We start from the raw sequence: 17240 nt of genomic DNA, 5'->3' as shown, positions 1-17240 counted from the left end.
TGTGGTCCCAGCTCTCTTCAGGTCATTGACCAGGTCCTGCCGTGGAGTTCTGGGCTGATCCCTCACCTTCCTCATGATCATTGATGCCCCACGAGGTGAGATCTTGCATGGAGCCCCAGACCGAGGGTGATTGACCGTCATCTTGAACTTCTTCCATTTTCTAATAATTGCGCCAACAGTTGTTGCCTTCTCACCAAGCTGCTTGCCTATTGTCCTGTAGCCCATCCCAGCCTTGTGCAGGTGTACAATTTTATCCCTGATGTCCTTACACAGCTGTCTGGTCTTGGCCATTGTGGAGAGGTTGGAGTCTGTTTGATTGAGTGTGTGGACAGGTGTCTTTTATACAGGTAACGAGTTCAAACAGGTGCAGTTAATACAAGTAATGAGTGGAGAACAGGAGGGCTTCTTAAAGAAAAACTAACAAGTCTGTGAGAGCCGGATTTCTTACTGGTTGGTAGGTGATCAAATACTTATGTCATGCAAATTAATTACTTAAAAATCATACAATGTGATTCTCTGGATTTTTGTTTTAGATTCCGTCTCTCACAGTTGATGATAAAAGTTACAGACCTCTACATGCTTTGTAAGTAGGAAAACCTGTAAAATCAGCAGTCTATCAAATACTTGTTCTCCCCACTGTATATATTTTTTTAAATTGTACCTTTATTTAACTAGGCAAGTCAGTTAAGAACAAATTCTTATTTACAATGACGGCCCATACCAGCCAAACCCGAACAACGCTGGGCCATTTGTGCACCGCCCTATGGGACTCCCAATCATGGCGGATTGTGATACAGCCTGGATTCAAACCAGGGTCTGTAGTGACGCCTCTAGCACAGAGATGCAATGCCTTAGACCGCTGCGCCACTTGGGAGCCCTTTTAATCATTCATGGTCTCTAGACAGTGGGATGGATAGACACAATATCTATAGGCGAGAATAATGATCAAGTTGAAAATGTCAACCTTAATGCAGAATGGAAGATTAGATAAATACACCAGTACAAATGCATGAGACAGCTGTTACATGATGAGGACCAGTCTCTGATTTCTATATAGAACACTGCTTTCTAGAACACTGACTCTCCCTCTTCCCTAAAGCTATGTGTTAGGGCTGGACTGGGGAGAAGTAGTTCTTCTGGGTCTCATGCCAGTGTACTCTCCATCTTGGCTGGAGTATTCCTCTCTGATTCTCCACACACTACAACTGGGTATGACAGGGAGGCTTTCTCTGGGTGGGGCCCCAAATCTCCAGGTGATATACTGATTGTAGGCACAGTGGCGCATGGCGGTGGTCCACTGCTCCCCCTCGGTCAGCTCACAAAGAGGCTCCCTGTACAGCAACACTGCCTCCAATAAGGGCCGACTCAGCACCAGCTGTTCAAACAAGGAGGAGGTGGTGATGCAGCGACCTCTGCTCATCCTGCAGCACAGCTGCTCCTGGGGATGGGTGGAGGGGAGGCAGCAGCCACACAGACACCAAGCTGGACAGCTGGGCCGAGGGAGAGCCTGGGGCTGCTTGTCTATGCTGTGCCCTTTCTGCAATACACCAGCCATGGCACTCAGGTGCCTTATGTCGTCCTGACAACAAGAGTGCAATACATACATATTACAGTAGTCATGTGTACTTATATACAATAGTTTTACCTTGCTCAGTAACTGTGTAAAAGACAAGAGAAGGGTAACATAAAGTGAGCTTAAAAGTGAGTATCTACTGTATCAGGGGGTGAGAATGGCACTACATTTGGGAAAACACAATTATGCTAACCTTGAATGGGTGAACGGACATGGGCTTCACTTGTTGTAAACTTTTCCTATGTGATCTTTTCACCACTCTTATATGGTTCTCATCCACAAACGAGACACAAAGAATGCACTGGAACACAGAAGGAGAATAGTGCCATTGTTCAGTGTCTCACCACATATTTACATCCAACATTCAGTCAATGGGAATGCAAATGTTGCTGTGGATTTGAGGGTATGTATAATCCCCAGTGGGGAATGCCATCCCACTCATACCTGTTGTCTGTCCTGAACAGATTCAACCTTTTTCTCTGAGTAGTTCTGTCTGGCTTCTTTAGAGAAGCAGCTGGTCCCAATGAGCCAGTCAATGAATAAAGTGGTCTGGGGAAAGTCACAGTCAATGTAGGCTTCTTTGCCTGTTAAAATGTTGAATTTCAAAAAAAAGTTGAACGAAAACATCTGAATAAAGCTCACCAGTGCATAATAGGATAGAGTTGATCCAATATAGATGATCAGTTGGATTATGCTGAATTTTCCTGCCTTTAAAAGAACACACATGATAAATTACCAGTTGTATTATTCTGATTCATGCACTGATTAGAATAATATATGCTCATTCATTAGATTACCATCATCATTATTGCAGGTTTGAATGATAAGACTTAATGAGTCATACAAACCTTTCCGAATACCATGACATCAAACCTGATCCCAAACGCTTTAAACAGGGTTCTCTCCCCAACACCTTTTTCTGTCTGATATCTAGCAAACCTGCCAACACATGTTGTTATAAAACTGTAAAAAACTATGTTACACTGTAATATCTGGAAGCACCGATGTCTACAATTACAAATAACTATTCCAGTATAGATTGACAGTTTTCCATAATCTCATTTGAACTGGGTCAACTGGCCATGTATGGTCTATGACATTCGGCCTAAAGAACAAGGCCAGTCACAATTACCTTAAGTTGAGACCAGGGGACAGAGTTCTGTTGCTCTCCTTCTCATCCAGCCGGCGGAAGGAGTATTTGGGCAGACAGTTCCGCAAGAACCCGTCCAGATTACAATCCCATTTAATTTGGATCCCAATGACGCCACCCTTTGGTGAGAGAGCATGGTGAAGATGATCTACTCAGCGTCAACCTTACCTGACAATCATGTAAACCCTCTCACATCTGAAGTAATTAAGGTGATTTCATTCTGTAATTCATTAAGTAATCAAATATGTCCAATGTTATGAATTGCCAGTATGTGCAATGCCAAAATAGATGCAGACATCAGTGACATACATACATAATTGAGAGTCATAGAGTAAGTTTGTGGTTATTTGAGAAATTCCCTCTAACAGAGCAGCCCACCTCAACTGCCATCTCTGAGAAGTTCTCTCTGGCCTCCTGCACAATGTCCCCGAGGCGGAAGATGGGGCACCAGGGGTCTGTACGCCTGTTAAATTGGCAGTGCTTCAGGTAGCTGTCCGTCATCTCAGGGAGGATGTTCCTTCTGTGAGACAAACACACATTAGTAAGATCAGCTGAATGTAAAGACGGTGCTCGTTTTCCATCTGTTTATGAATTCATGTAATTCTGTTTTTTTGTGATTATGACCCTTTGATTATGTAAAGGTGGGGTGGTGAAGGTCTGAATATAATATATATAATATACTTAACTGTGGTATGCAAGCTAAAAATACAAATCTATTCACATTGAATTGGGCAGTCTCACCTAATGAAGTTAAAGTTTGGGAATCTGATGTTGTTCTTGATGAGGACTGTGAAGTTCTCAGCTGATGCCAAGAGAGCAGGCCTAGATGTCAGAGCAGTCATCAATTGCACTATTGAAGCATAGTTGTGAAAATATGTTTTTACAGCTGACGGTTTAGGGCTCTATTCAATCTTTAAAGCTGAAGTGTTACAGATTCCGTGATAGAGCCCTTAATTTTCATTCCAAAGTTGTTGTGAAACTACTTTGAAACAATGTTCCTCATCATATTTGACTATACACTCATGCAGCGGTAATGTGGTGAGCTTCCTCCACATTAGAGGAACTAAAGTATAAATATAGCTGTCAGGCAGTGGTCTATGTAGAAGTGAAGATAACTTGATTTACTGAGTAACTAACCTCTGCAGAGACTGCAAGTCAAATCACACTGAATATGATGAGAGGGGGAAGGCAGGCACACATACTGATAATGAGAATACAAATAATAGTGAGCTTATTTACTTGGGGGGCGTTTTCTTGGTTTCTATGGGGCACCATGTAGACACCTCACATGTTTTCTGTTTTACATCAAACTTCACACATGCACCTGTCTGAACCCCTGAAAGGAAATCAAAATGTGGAATTTAGAATGAGTTCAATTTGAACTATTATATGGTTCAAGTGACAAATAATAACAAAAATTGTCCCAGCTGTTCTATTATCATGTGTCTACATGTTTAATACTACTGTGTAACCCTTACATAACCAGAATGTATCTGCCTACAGTAAAGACAGAGAGAACAGAGCAGACCATCTGAAACCTCAACACATCAGGGACAAATTCCTCCCCTCCTTGCAAGAACTAATGGTCTAACCAGATAGAGATGACACAAACAGAGGAGAATGATCAGGAGAAAAGTTGTAGACAGCTGTAGCTGTACCGTGGCTGTTCTGTTCCCAGAACCCCTTCACACAGTCCTTGTCTGTCCAACACACTTTTCCGTAAGGAGGGACCTGTAATACACAGACTCCTGTGAGATTAGTTGGTTCTAGTCATCAAGTAGTGTGGTTAATAGAAGTGATATCAGACATGATAATTTACAGGAATTGGGTAGGGATGTCCTACTGGCACTCTACCTCAGGGCATTTTCCTTGCCTTTGATTTTTTGTAACAATGACATTGGTCACCACGAAAAATGAATTCTTTCCCTTAAACAGAAAGTCCAACAAATGTATAGAAAGTCAGAACCAATGTACAAATATATGCATGTATAATACAAATATAATATGTGTATAATATACAACAATAAAACAACAATATTCGTAAAACACAAATGTATGAACGCACACACACACACCTGTGATGGCCCACTGTAATCTACAACATCCCATACTATATCACCAACATCTGGCAAGCTGGTCATGGCCACTCCCTTGACCTTAGCAGTAACAGAGCTGACCACATAGTCGTGTTCTTGATACTCCTTGTTCCAGAACATTACAATGCTACAATGTAAAACAGTATTTTATTATAGAATGTTGCAAATTGGAGTAAAATACTTTTATCTGTCCCTGATATATTTTAAATAGTATTGGTATGGCTAGAAAAGTTGGATGGTAAGTAAATAAATAAAAATAGTAAATACAATTGATAAAAGTAATACATCATTATTTTAGAATGTATTCACTATCTATAATAGCATTCATTTTGAAATATTATTGGTATGGCTAGAAGATGGATGGTAAACACATTAAAATAAATAGTTAATACAATTGATAAAAGTAATGCATCATTATTTCAGAATGTATTCGATATCTATAATAACATTCATACTTTATTTTCATGCACACATTCTTGATCAAGGTGCGTGGGCGTTCCTTGTCTACTACCGTTAGTACCGCAAACTGAATCCTTCTGCAGAATACTCACCAGATGAACATCAGTATGACTCCGTTAAATGTCCATTTCAGCGATCCCAGCCTTGCACTTTGTATTCGGACCAGTTTATGTGTTTCATACTCACATAGATTTAGCAGTTTACACGGCATTTTGGATGTTGTCAGAGAGAGAGTGAATCTCTTTCTTCTGACTCATACTGGTTCTTCTCCTTCCTGAGTGGGTCAGTGATCACATGTACATCTGCTTGGAGCTGTTTCAGTTCCATTGACCAAACAATATTCTACGCCTGTGAAATTCAAGACTGGTCCAGTCGTCGTTGTTGTATAACATTATGCATGTATCCCTGTTGTGCAGCCAAAGCTGGAACAAAGTAGCGTTTGTCTATTGTTTTATGTTATTTGCTACTTTGAAATGATTTGATCATTTATTACATGAAAATGACACGAATGCATTCATATGAATTAAAGACTAACATCTGAAGTACGCCTACCATGGGGTACACCGATAAATTAGATTAAATGAAGATTTCTGTCACTATCAGTATTTGCAAATCAAAGGGTCACATATCCCTATGAAGGAAGTCATTGTATCTCGGCATGGCTGTATCCGGACCACTTAACTTGATTGTGAAGATGTGCACTGCATCCTAGTCCAGATATGATATAGGCTACAGTAGGCTTGAATGTTTTTTTTATGCAGTATGAGTGACAGTTTCTTTGGGGTGAAAGTTGTGCCAAACAAGTTTCCTGATTTGGTGCCCAATCAAGAAATCATTTAAAACTCTAGATAGCAGTAAATAATTAGTATGGAAAGGAAGTGGATGTATTTGGCCACCACAGGAGCTTGAAAATGAGGATGATATAATTGTGTCACATACTAGCTTTAGTTTCACTGTAGCTCAATATATTTCGTTTTTTGTTATTGTGTGACATTAAAATTGCTTGTGCAATTATGCCTGAGAAAAAGATCAAATCTGGAGAAAAGAGACTATGCGCTCAAAACCATTTGCATTGTGAATGACATGACATTGAAACAGGATGAAAAGCACAAAACTTCATTTTGAATAAGCTAACTTGTACAAGTGAAATACATAATGGATTTGAATAAGGAAATACATTCAGCCTCATCAGGCAAAGGAAAATAAAATACATATAATTTCCATGGTTTAAAAATGTAAAACAAGCCCCAGAAGATTCTTGTAAGTAAATGACTGTCTGGTCTGTAAACAAAAACCATGGCACGATGGACAGTGGCAAGGCAGACAGTAAGTAACATGTCATGTTTATCCTCACTAGGGACAATGAGAGTGGTTGAGATGATACAAGTATTGACTATCTTGCTACTCCTTCCCTCCATCTTCAATTGAATCTGTGTCTGGTTACAGCATTGCAAATCCAGTAATAGTCTACATTCTAGTCAATGTATACTTCATGCATGCTTTTCATAAAAGCAAAATGGTCATGAATAACGTGACTTGTCTTCCTCATGGCTAATTTGTGTTTTCAAATTCTGCTGTGGAATGGCCATGCCCTACCATCAATCAACATTGTCCCTCATTTACATTATCTCAGAGAGTCATTACTCACAGAAACAGATTTGCATAGGAATACTCATTTTCTCTATAAAATGGTATGTGAATAATTCTCTGCTTCATAACAAAGAGGAATTCTGCCAAAATTGTTCTCATCTGGTTATAACTATGGGTTCTGGACAACATGAAGTCCAGCTGTATGGTATAGCTGTCCTGGTCATTATTGGAGTGCTATGGAACACATTCAACTTGATAACAACCATGTTCCAGCAGTGGAAGGCTGGTGGTGTCCAGACTGTGGGACTGATCATCTCCACTATCTCCCTGGGTAATGTTTTCCTGCACCTCTCCACCTTTGGCATCGTAGTCACTATGTGGCATGGGGTGTTGTGTTGGGATGATCTACCCATGTTCTTCTGTGTCATGTTGTATGTGTGGCTGAGCAGTAGCTATTTGAGCTTCTGGTCCATCGCCTGGCTGAGTGTCCTCTATTGTGTGAAGGTAGTCAACTTCACCTCTGAGCTGTTCGCTAAGATCAAGACAAACATCTCACCCATCATCAATGTGGCTCTTGCAGTGACCTTCCTGAACTCCTGTGTGATGTTTTCCCCCTTCTTCTCCCTTAATTACCGTAACGAGTCATACGTAACACCTGTGACAAAGAACACCACCTGTGTGATTAAGACACCTCTATTCCCCACTTGGATCAACATGAACCTTTATGTGCTAGTCTTCATCTGCTACCTGGCTCCGTTACCTGTGATGGTGATGGTTCCCTCCTCCATCAGACTGGTGGTCCATCTCTGCAAACACACGCTGGAGATGAGAAAGAACAAGACCGATGTTCAGAGTGCTGACTCCTACCTGCTGGTGTGCAAGCTTACTGTGGCCCTGGTGGGTGTCTACATAACCACTCTGACCATAATCTCCCTGTTCTACCTCTCTAAACTATATGGCTCTGACATTAGCATTAACTCACTCCTGCTGGGTTACTCCTTCTATTGCATAGCATCAGGTGTTCTCTTGACTATCTCCAATAAGAACCTGAGGGAGAAACTCTGGGCTCTTTTCTGCGGTACCAAGGCATCAAATGCATCAAGCAAAAGCCTGAGTGGAGAAACTGGGGCAGCTTGATATGCTTTTGAGTTTTAATACATTGTCACCTTTTCAGTTCTTCAGGACAGTGTATTACGTCACAATATACTTCATGTTTGTCATTGCCAGATATTACAAGCAAGTGCTAATTATTTTGTTGTAAAATGCCTTTTTGCTACTGCTGTTGTTGGCTTTTTATGCTTAGGTGTACTGGGTTTCATAGTATTTTACTTTTACGTAGCGGTGCATGTATTGGCTTTATTTGTCTTTTTATATTTTTTATGTATTTTCTTAATGATGATTTGCACAAATTAAGGAGTGTGGCTTTATGTACAGTGCCTAGTGAAAGTCTACACTATTTCAATGTCAGTTTTATTTTTCAGAGGGACAATTATACAAATGTTAATGCCGAAGACACACCAGCATGGTGCTGAGTGTTCCTGAGTTGACCAGTAGCAGTCCTGACTTGAATCTGTTTGACAATCAGAGGCAAAGTTTGATTATGGCTGTCCATCAATGATTCCCAACCAAATTTACTGAGCTGGAGCAATTTTAACAAAAACAATGGACAGAGTTGTGCAGATTTGGTAGAATCTTATTCAAAAGGATTCACAGCTGTAATTTCTGCCAAAGGCGCTTCCACCAAGTACAAACTCTGGAGTGTGACGACATATGCAAATCTTCTGCAAGACATCTTTCTTTAATATTTTTATTAACTAAGAACATTTTCTATAAATGTAACTTTGTTAATGTGAAGCAGGTTGGGTAGATAAGCAGGGGAAAAATCCACTAAAATCCAATTTTTTCCTTTTTTAGATCTACATAATTTTATTAAGGCAGCAAAAGGTGAAAACTGTGCAAGGGATGTGTAGAATTTCACTAGGCACTGTAAATGAAATGGGAAGAGTTTGAAGAATGTTCTTTCAGGTTTTGGACTTTTGCATATCTCATCAAATAGTACTTTACATTCTATTGTTAATTGGGCATTTTCTTTTTAGAACTAAACCGTTTTGGAAAAATGGGAAGAGTTTAAAGAATTTTCTTTCAGGTTTTGGACTGCAGAACCTTTGCATCTCTCACCAAATAGTACTTTACATTCTATTGTTTATTTTTTTTTTAAGAATTAAAAATCATTCGAAAAAATTGAAAAAAGACACATTTAGATTTGATTTTATTTATTATCAAGAAATGAAGTGTTTATTCTAATAACAGCTTGGTCTCATAGACTAGACGTAACATAGTAAATGTAAATAAGGGACTCTAAAATTAGTATGATATGTTATATTTGGTATGGTAACATAAGACAGATGGTTACTTAAGGCAAAAAGTAGGGTGGTTAGTCAGGGTGGCTGGATTGGCGTATAACGGGAACGTCTAGCAACCCAAAGGTTTTGTGTTCTGAATCTCATCACAGACAACTTTAGCATTTTAGATAATTAGCAACAACTTACTACTTTTTAGCTACTTTGCAACTACTTAGCATGTTAGCTAACCCTTCCCTTAACCTTAACCCCTAGCCTAGTTAACGTTAGCCACCTAGCTAACGTTAGCCACAACAAATTGGAATTCATAACATATCATACGATTTGCAAATTTGTAACATATTGTATGAATTGCAATCGGTAACATATCATATGAATTGTAATTTGTAACATATTACACAAAATGGTTGATGGAGTTCCAAAAATTAATACATACAATACGAAATATAACATATTATACTAATTGGAGTATCGGATGTGCGTTTACTATGTTACGTCTAAACTTGAGTTCCGGTTGCAAATAAAATGTGCAAAGACATAAAAAATTAAGACAAAAATTAAAAGCATTGTCACACAATACTTGGTGGTCAAAATGTTCTCATCATGAGTTAGTTGAACATCTTCTGTATCTTTGGCTTGAGAAATTCCAGCATTCCATTGTTCTCAAAGGTTTGAGGCAGGCTGGCCACATCCATGATGGTCTTGTGAGCTTCGTCAAAGAGAGCCTCGCCAAGCTCCATTTTTACCCGGTCTCTCCAGGCACCGAGAGTGGGCCTGTTCTCAAACAAATCCAGACCAGTGCCAACCGGCTGAAAAACATGCACACACAGGAAAACCCATATCATTTCAGGGAAAGTACAGCGCAAATCTGCAACCAAAGACATTGGGAGGGACATTTACAACAGTTAGTGAGAGAATCCCTCACACAATAGCTTCAAAATCATGCACAACTCACTCTTCCCTACCCTTTCACTTTTTACAAATGTAATGTCACCTGCATGATCTCTACTATTGCCACCAGGTCTGCTAGTGAGATCTTTTCCCCAATGATGAAGGGTCTGTCATCCAGGAACTTCTCCTCAAACACCTTCAGAGACAGTGTCAGGTCCTCCATAGCAGAGTCCATTTTCTCCTTAGGGACGTCTGAACCAGTTATGATGGGAACTATTGCCTGAAAATATGTAAATATTAAAAAAATTTCACTTGTGTCTATACCCATACTTATTCAATACGGTTTAAAGGTAGACTGAGGAAAATGAAGTTGCCACGAACAGCACCGGAGATATTGAAATTAGCAAGTTGCAACACTGTTCACAGTGTGGTAGCCAGGGCACCAAAACAACGAAGAAGTTGAGCCTCGCGCTTCGCTTCAATGCTCTTAGTTGTTCCGTAAATTGACCCACTATGCTGTTTACTTTATGCACCTGAGTCATGTCGCTGATTCTACATTTAATAAAATAATCCAGTGATAAAATGTCTATTCACCAATGCCATAGACTTAAATGTTTGACGCTAATGATTTCTTTCAGTCATTAACTAAGTTATTACGTAAGAAATGATTTGTGTACAAATGGTTCAATAACCAGCCAAGGTCCACACTTAGAAAAAAAACGTACAAAAGGGTTCTTGGGCTGTCCTCATACGAGAACCATTTTTGATTCTCCTATGGAACAGAACCCGAAACTTCCGTTCCAAACCTGTGGAACGGAACCAAACCTGAAACCAAAAGGGTTCTACCTGGAACCAAAAATGGTTCTTCAAAGGGTCCTCCTATGAGGACAGTCTAAGAACCCTTTTAGGTTCTAGGTATAACCTTTTTTTCTAAGTGCAGTTCCACTTACAGGACATATTGGATGTTTATATCTTACCCTGAACCAGAACACCTTTGAGCCATGGGCTCGCATGGCTGCGTGTTGCCAAGACAGGTACTCGTTGACCCGGGCTCGCTTTTGCAGGTCTGCTGGGTACCAGTGGTCTGAATCTGAGGTGCCAAATTTTTCAGCCAGGTACTTTAGGATGGCAACACTAAAAATAAGGAGAGATATACAATTAATTTAAGGAACTCCCTAGAAACCTAATTAGAGTCGACATGTAACCCACTAGGCACCCACTTATTCAACGTCTATTCCACGTTGGTTCAAAGTAATTTCATTGAAATGTTGATTCAACCAGTGTGTGCCCAGTGGGAAGTGTCTCTGTGTAGATTACTGTAGGCTACTTTACCTCTCTGTAAGAATGAAGTCTCCATCTCTCATGACCGGAACCTTTCTCACCACACTGATCTTACCAAAGTCTTCCCCATACTGCTGGCCTGAGGAGCAAAACAATTGTGACACTGATTTATCCAATATTACTTTTAAGAAAATATAGTTATTTTGTTATTATAATGAATTTACACATATAGCATGATGATTATCTTTGTGAAAAAACTTTTCCATATACAGTATGTCTTTCATGTTTCATGACTTCTATCTAGTTATTGGGTCCAGTTAGATATTACCTTCTGAATAAACAAACAAGGTCATTATGTAACAAGTTCAAAGTTTGCAATTGGTTGTTTTCACCTAGAAGTTTATGGCCTACATATATACATATAAAATCGAACTTTCATTGTCATAATAGGCTAGGCTACTTCCTAACTGTATTTGCAGTAGGCCCATATTTACTAAAATGGTTGGATGCTTGCTTCAAAATAATATATTGTTTGATTTACCTCGAATAGAATTTCACTATATTTGAACATATTTTATACACACCAAAACTCTGTTGTGTAGAAGTCGTCAACATAAATACTATATATTCAATATAAACGTTATAAATCACATTCCAAATATCTCGCAGTAGCCTACCTGTAGCCAGATCGACAAACTTGAAATCAAACGGAATGTTTGTTTTCTTTGCAAAAATGAACACAGAGCGACATGGCTGAGAGTGCAGATCAAGATACAATTCCAACGGCATTTTCACAGATGTAGAAGGGATGTTATGTGCCGAATCTCTTCCCAGCACCCGCTATCCTTTATGTTGGTATGGAGCCCCTCCCATATAGTCAAATGATTATAAAGGGTTCCGACAGTTCAATATGGACAGAAAAGAGCAGAGGCTCTGAGTTGTCCGATCAGGTCCATTGTCTACTTGTACTTGTGGTGTCTGCTTCTGGTTGTCGGGGTCAGGCGTTGGCAACATTTTGTAGATGTTTATAAGATTATCCAGATAAAATAACTGAGCCATAAAGCGACTCTGTGCAATGGACCATGCTATGATTCAGTTATTATTTGCATATAGACTGTTTTATTATAATGTCATATAATGAGCAATGTCTCAGACAGTTATTGTTTGCGAGTCTGGATCATTTCATGAACACATTTTTGGGCATTCACTAAGTGCAATTTACATTTTTTTATTTCACCAAAGTTGATGACCAGTGATACAGCTGAACCAGTAGTGCAGTTGATAACTAGCGTTGTCGATTTCACCACAGTATTGATCATGTTATAAGTAGGTCAAGTCTTTTGTTTACTAAGATAATGGGCCTTTTAAGACAGATTTGGGAGGAAGGCATAAGTCCAGAGACTCTCACCCAGGGACATCACATACCCCAAAAATTTGAGGGGTCACAAAGTACATGAGGATGGCATTTTGCATTTTATAAAAATCCGAAATAGCTTTTTCCTACAATCTAGAGCCATAATTGTTATGCTTAATTCTATGTAAAAATATATATTTGCATTTATATGTATATTTTTCTGCATACCACTTGAGCTGTCTGTATTTTTTTTGAATAATCTAAATATGCTTTTCTGCATCAATGCTAAAATCTGTGTAAAAGATTGAAAGGAATGTGAGTCTTATTCAGTACATTTAGTTATTGCATGCTTTTCTCAAGTCTACCAACCTTGCCAGCAGGTATGCCAGCTAAGATAGTTAGACAAGCTAACTACTCTAATTTGATAGCCTGAAATGGCTTCTTGGTAGTTAGTTATGAGGTTGGGAGATTAGGAACCTATCTGGACTAGCTAAAGCCTACTTCAGAAAATTCCTAGATGGCTAGTGGTATTACAGAGAAACAACAACAACAAAACATTATGTGAAATTATTATTATTTGAAACAGGACAAATCTTACGGGGCATGTTCCCCTGTGCCCGCTATGGGCATGACAACTCTGCTCTCAGCCCCCAGAGACAAGGGCCTGGTCTAGCAATGGTTTTGGTTAACTGGCAGTCCATTTAAACTCTTTCATCTCCACTTGGAATGCAGTAGACTCCTGTAACATTTAGCAAATGAATAAATGGGCTCAACAGCCTTGGAGAGTACATGCGTGTCCCTGATGACGGCATGTGAGCATTGTCATTTTTGTTCAGCAGTGTCTCAGAACACCTGACGTAGATAGCCCTGTTGCCCAAGTTTCAGGTGTTTTTGTCATTTCCACTCTGCATGCACAGTTCTGTCAAATCAATTCAAATCTCATTTTATTTGTCATACCCTTTTAAAAAAATAGAAAAATAATAACACGAGGAATAACTACACAGTGAGTAACGATAACTCCGCTATATACACAGGGTACCAGTAGCAAGTCGATGTGCAGCGGTACAAGGTAATTGAGGTAGATATGTACATATAGGTAGGGATAAAGTGACTAGGCAAGAGGATATATGTTAAGCAGTAGCAGCAGCGCATGCGATGAGTCAAAAAGGTTATTGCAAAAGGGGGTCAATGCAGATAGTCAGGTTAGCTATTTGGTTAACTATTTAACTAATTATTTAGCAGTCTTATAGCTTGGGGGTAGAAGCTGTTCAGGGTCCTATAGGTTCCAGACTTGTTTCGGCTACTGCTTGCCATGCGGTACCAGAGGGAACAGTCTATGACTTGAGTGGTTGGAGTCTTCGACAATTTTTACGGCCTTCCTCTAACACCTCTTGGTATAGAGGTCCTGGATGTCAGGGAGCTAGGCCCCAGTGGTGTACTGGGCCGTACGCACTAGAGGTCGACCAATTAATCGGAATGGACGATTAATTAGGGCATATGTCAAGTTTTCATAACAATCGGAAATCAGTATTTTTGGACACCGATTTGGCCGATTTTAAAAATATTTTTTTTACACCTTTATTTAATCTTTATTTAACTAGGCATGTCATTTAAGAACACATTCTTAATTTCAATGACGGCCTAGGAACGGTGGGTTAACTGCCTCGTTCAGGAGCAGAACAACAGATTTTTACCTTGTCAGCTCGGGGGATTCAATCTTGCAACCTTACAGTTAACTAGTCCAACGCTCTAACCACCTGATTACATTGCACTCCACGAGGAGCCTACCTGTTACACAAATGCAGTAGAAGCCAAGGTAAGTTGCTAGCTAGCATTATACGTATCTTATAAAAAACAAACAATCAATCAATCATAATCACTAGTTAACTACACATGGTTGATGATATTACTAGTTTATCTAGCGTGTCCTGCGTTGCATATAATCGATGCTGTGCGTATCGTTGCTCCAATGTATACCTAACCATAAACATCAATGCCTTTCTTAAAATCAATACACAGAAGTATATATTTTTAAACCTGCATATTTAGCTAAAAGAAATCCAGGTTAGCAGGCAATATTACCCAGGTGAAATTGTGTCACTTCTCTTGCGTTCGTTGCACGCAGAGTCAGTGTATATGCAACAGTTTGGGCCGCCTAATTTGTCAGAATTTTAAGTCATTATGACATAACATTGAAGGTTGTGCAATGTAACAGGAATATTTAGATTTATGCATGCCACCTGTTAGATAAGATATGCAACATATCCGTATTTCACTGAAAGAATAAACGTCTTGTTTTCGAGATGATAGTTTCCGGAATCGACCATATTAATGACCTAAGGCTCGTATTTCTGTGTGTCATTATGTTATAACGTAAGCATTTGTTCAAACAGCACTTTCGTTCAAACAGCACTTTCGTGCGTTCTGCCAGCAGCTCTTAGCAAGCACAGCGCTGTTTATGACTTCAAGCCTATCAACTCTCGAGATTAGGCTGGTGTAACCGATGTGAAATGGCTAGCTAGTTAGTGGGGTGCGCGCTAATAGCGTTTCAAACATCATTCGCTCTGAGACTTGGAGTAGTTATTCCCCTTGCTCTGCATGGGTAACGCTGCTTTGAGGGTGGCTGTTGTCGTTGTGTTCCTGGTTCGAGCCCATGTAGGAGCGAGGAGAGGGACGGAAGCTATACTGTTACACTGGCAATACTAAAGTGCCAATAAGAACATCCAATAGTCAAAGGTTAATGAAATACAAATGGTATAGAGAGAAATAGTCCTGTAATTCCTATAATAACTACAACCTAAAACTTCTTAGCTGGGAATATTGAAGACTCATGTTAAAAGGAACCACCAGCTTTCATATATTCTCATGTTCTGAGCAAGGAACTTAACCGTTAGCTTTCTTACATGGCACATATTGCATTTTTCTTTCTTCTCCAACACTTTGTTTTTGCATTATTTAAACCAAATTGAACATGTTTCATTATTTATTTGAGGCTAAATTGATTTTATTGATGTATTATATCAAGTTAAAATAAGTGTTCATTCAGTATTGTTGTAATTGTCATTATTACAAATAAAATAAAAAAATTGTCCAATTAATCGGTATCGGCTTTTTTTGGTCCTCCAATAATCGGCATCGGTATCGGCGTTGAAAAATCATAATCGGTCGACCTCTAGTACGCAATACCCTCTGTAGCGCTTTGCGGGCCCATGCCAAGTCTTTTCAGCTTCCTGAGAGCGACGAGGCGTTGTCGTGCCTTCTTGCCGACTGTGTTGGTGTGTGTGAACCATGTTAATCCCTTAGTGTTGTGGAAACAGAGGAACTTGAAGCACTCGACCTGCTCCACTACAGCCCCGTCATGTGGATGGGGGTGTGCTCAGCCCTCGGTTTTCTGCTGTCCACGATCAGCTCCTTTGTCTAGCTGATGTTGAGGGAGAGGTTGTTGTCCTGGCATCACACTGCCAGGTCACTGACCTCCTCCCTATTGGCTGTCTCATCGTCATCAGTGATCAGGTCTACCACTGTTGTGTCTTCAACAAACTTAATGATTGTGTTGGACTTGTGCATGGCCACACAGAAGTGGAAGAACAGGGAGTAAAGGAGGGGACTAAGCATGCACCCCTGAGGGTCCCCCGTGTTGATGGTCAGTGTGACGGATGTGTTGTTGCCTACCCTCACCACTTGGGGCGGACCTTCAAGAACTCCAGGATCCAGTTGCAGAGGGAGTCCCAAGTGTTCAGTCCCAGGGTCCTGAGCTCAGTGATGAGCTTGCGGGGTACTATGGTGTTAAAGGCTGAGTTGTAGAGTTTCAGGTGTTTTTGTCACTTCCACTTTACGTGCACAGTTTTGCCCAATGTATTATTATTATTTTGTCATGATAGAGCATCAACTTGTATCTTGCTTGGAAAACAGGAAAAAACTTACTTATGAACAAAAATAGCTTTAAAGAAAATAATTAACTTGTCATGTACAGCTTTTGTGATATCATTACACATAAAATCACAACCATATTTCATCGTGGTTTGATTTTCCTTAAGTTGCAGTAAGGGATCCAACCAAACTCCCACCTCAGTCCTTTGTTGTGGTAAGTCCCACAGGCGGTCAAACCAGGTCACTTTGGGGGAGTCAAAGAGGGACAATGGTTCTCCCATAGGGCCAACTTTCATGACCCTGCTATTTCATGACCCTGCTATGAGACCAGGCTATTGGGGCCAGGTTCTGGTTTGCATTTAGGATGACATGTGGTCTTTGTTTTAAGAAAGGGGGCATATCACCAAACCATAACATAACTGAACATGTGAGAATGGGTTTCTCAGGGATGTGATGTAATACATTGGTTGTTGAATTAACAATTCCTTCTAAAGTAATGACTGACCTGGACTGCACAATATTTTCCCATTATTATTTTCAAAATTCTTCAAGCGCTGTCAAATTGGTTGTTGATCAGTGCTAGACAACCATCTTCAAGTCTTGACATAGATTTTCA

The 17240-nt window shown here is 39.8% G+C and overlaps 3 protein-coding genes across 3 annotated transcripts; 1 reads left to right on the top strand and 2 right to left on the bottom strand.

Moving 5' to 3' along the window:
* Positions 1 to 631: 631 nt before the first annotated feature.
* Positions 632 to 7200, bottom strand: LOC110525512 (P2X purinoceptor 4). Its single transcript, XM_021605684.2, has 13 exons — positions 5371 to 7200; positions 4799 to 4946; positions 4578 to 4649; positions 4382 to 4454; positions 3963 to 4059; positions 3465 to 3545; positions 3102 to 3243; positions 2706 to 2842; positions 2422 to 2512; positions 2216 to 2281; positions 2018 to 2122; positions 1767 to 1874; positions 632 to 1579 (listed from the first exon to the last, which is right to left on the bottom strand). Exons 1-13 carry the CDS (start codon positions 5487 to 5489, stop codon positions 1100 to 1102), a joined length of 1719 nt encoding a protein of 572 aa, XP_021461359.1. The 5' UTR covers positions 5490 to 7200; the 3' UTR covers positions 632 to 1099.
* Positions 7040 to 8005, top strand: LOC110525513 (taste receptor type 2 member 40-like). The gene has a single exon (XM_036980626.1). The coding sequence runs from the start codon at positions 7040 to 7042 to the stop codon at positions 8003 to 8005; it is 966 nt and encodes a 321-aa protein (XP_036836521.1).
* Positions 8006 to 9120: 1115 nt separating this feature from the next.
* gstt1a (glutathione S-transferase theta 1a) lies at positions 9121 to 12372 on the bottom strand. Its single transcript, XM_021605686.2, has 5 exons — positions 12078 to 12372; positions 11452 to 11539; positions 11097 to 11253; positions 10223 to 10399; positions 9121 to 10037 (listed from the first exon to the last, which is right to left on the bottom strand). Exons 1-5 carry the CDS (start codon positions 12187 to 12189, stop codon positions 9837 to 9839), a joined length of 735 nt encoding a protein of 244 aa, XP_021461361.1. The 5' UTR covers positions 12190 to 12372; the 3' UTR covers positions 9121 to 9836.
* Positions 12373 to 17240: the final 4868 nt, after the last annotated feature.

This window comes from Oncorhynchus mykiss, chromosome 6, assembly GCF_013265735.2.
Source record: "Oncorhynchus mykiss isolate Arlee chromosome 6, USDA_OmykA_1.1, whole genome shotgun sequence".
In the NCBI taxonomy this organism is placed as follows: Eukaryota; Metazoa; Chordata; class Actinopteri; order Salmoniformes; family Salmonidae; genus Oncorhynchus; species Oncorhynchus mykiss.
Note: the sequence above shows the minus strand (reverse complement) of the source record. Positions and strands in the feature narration are given on the sequence as shown.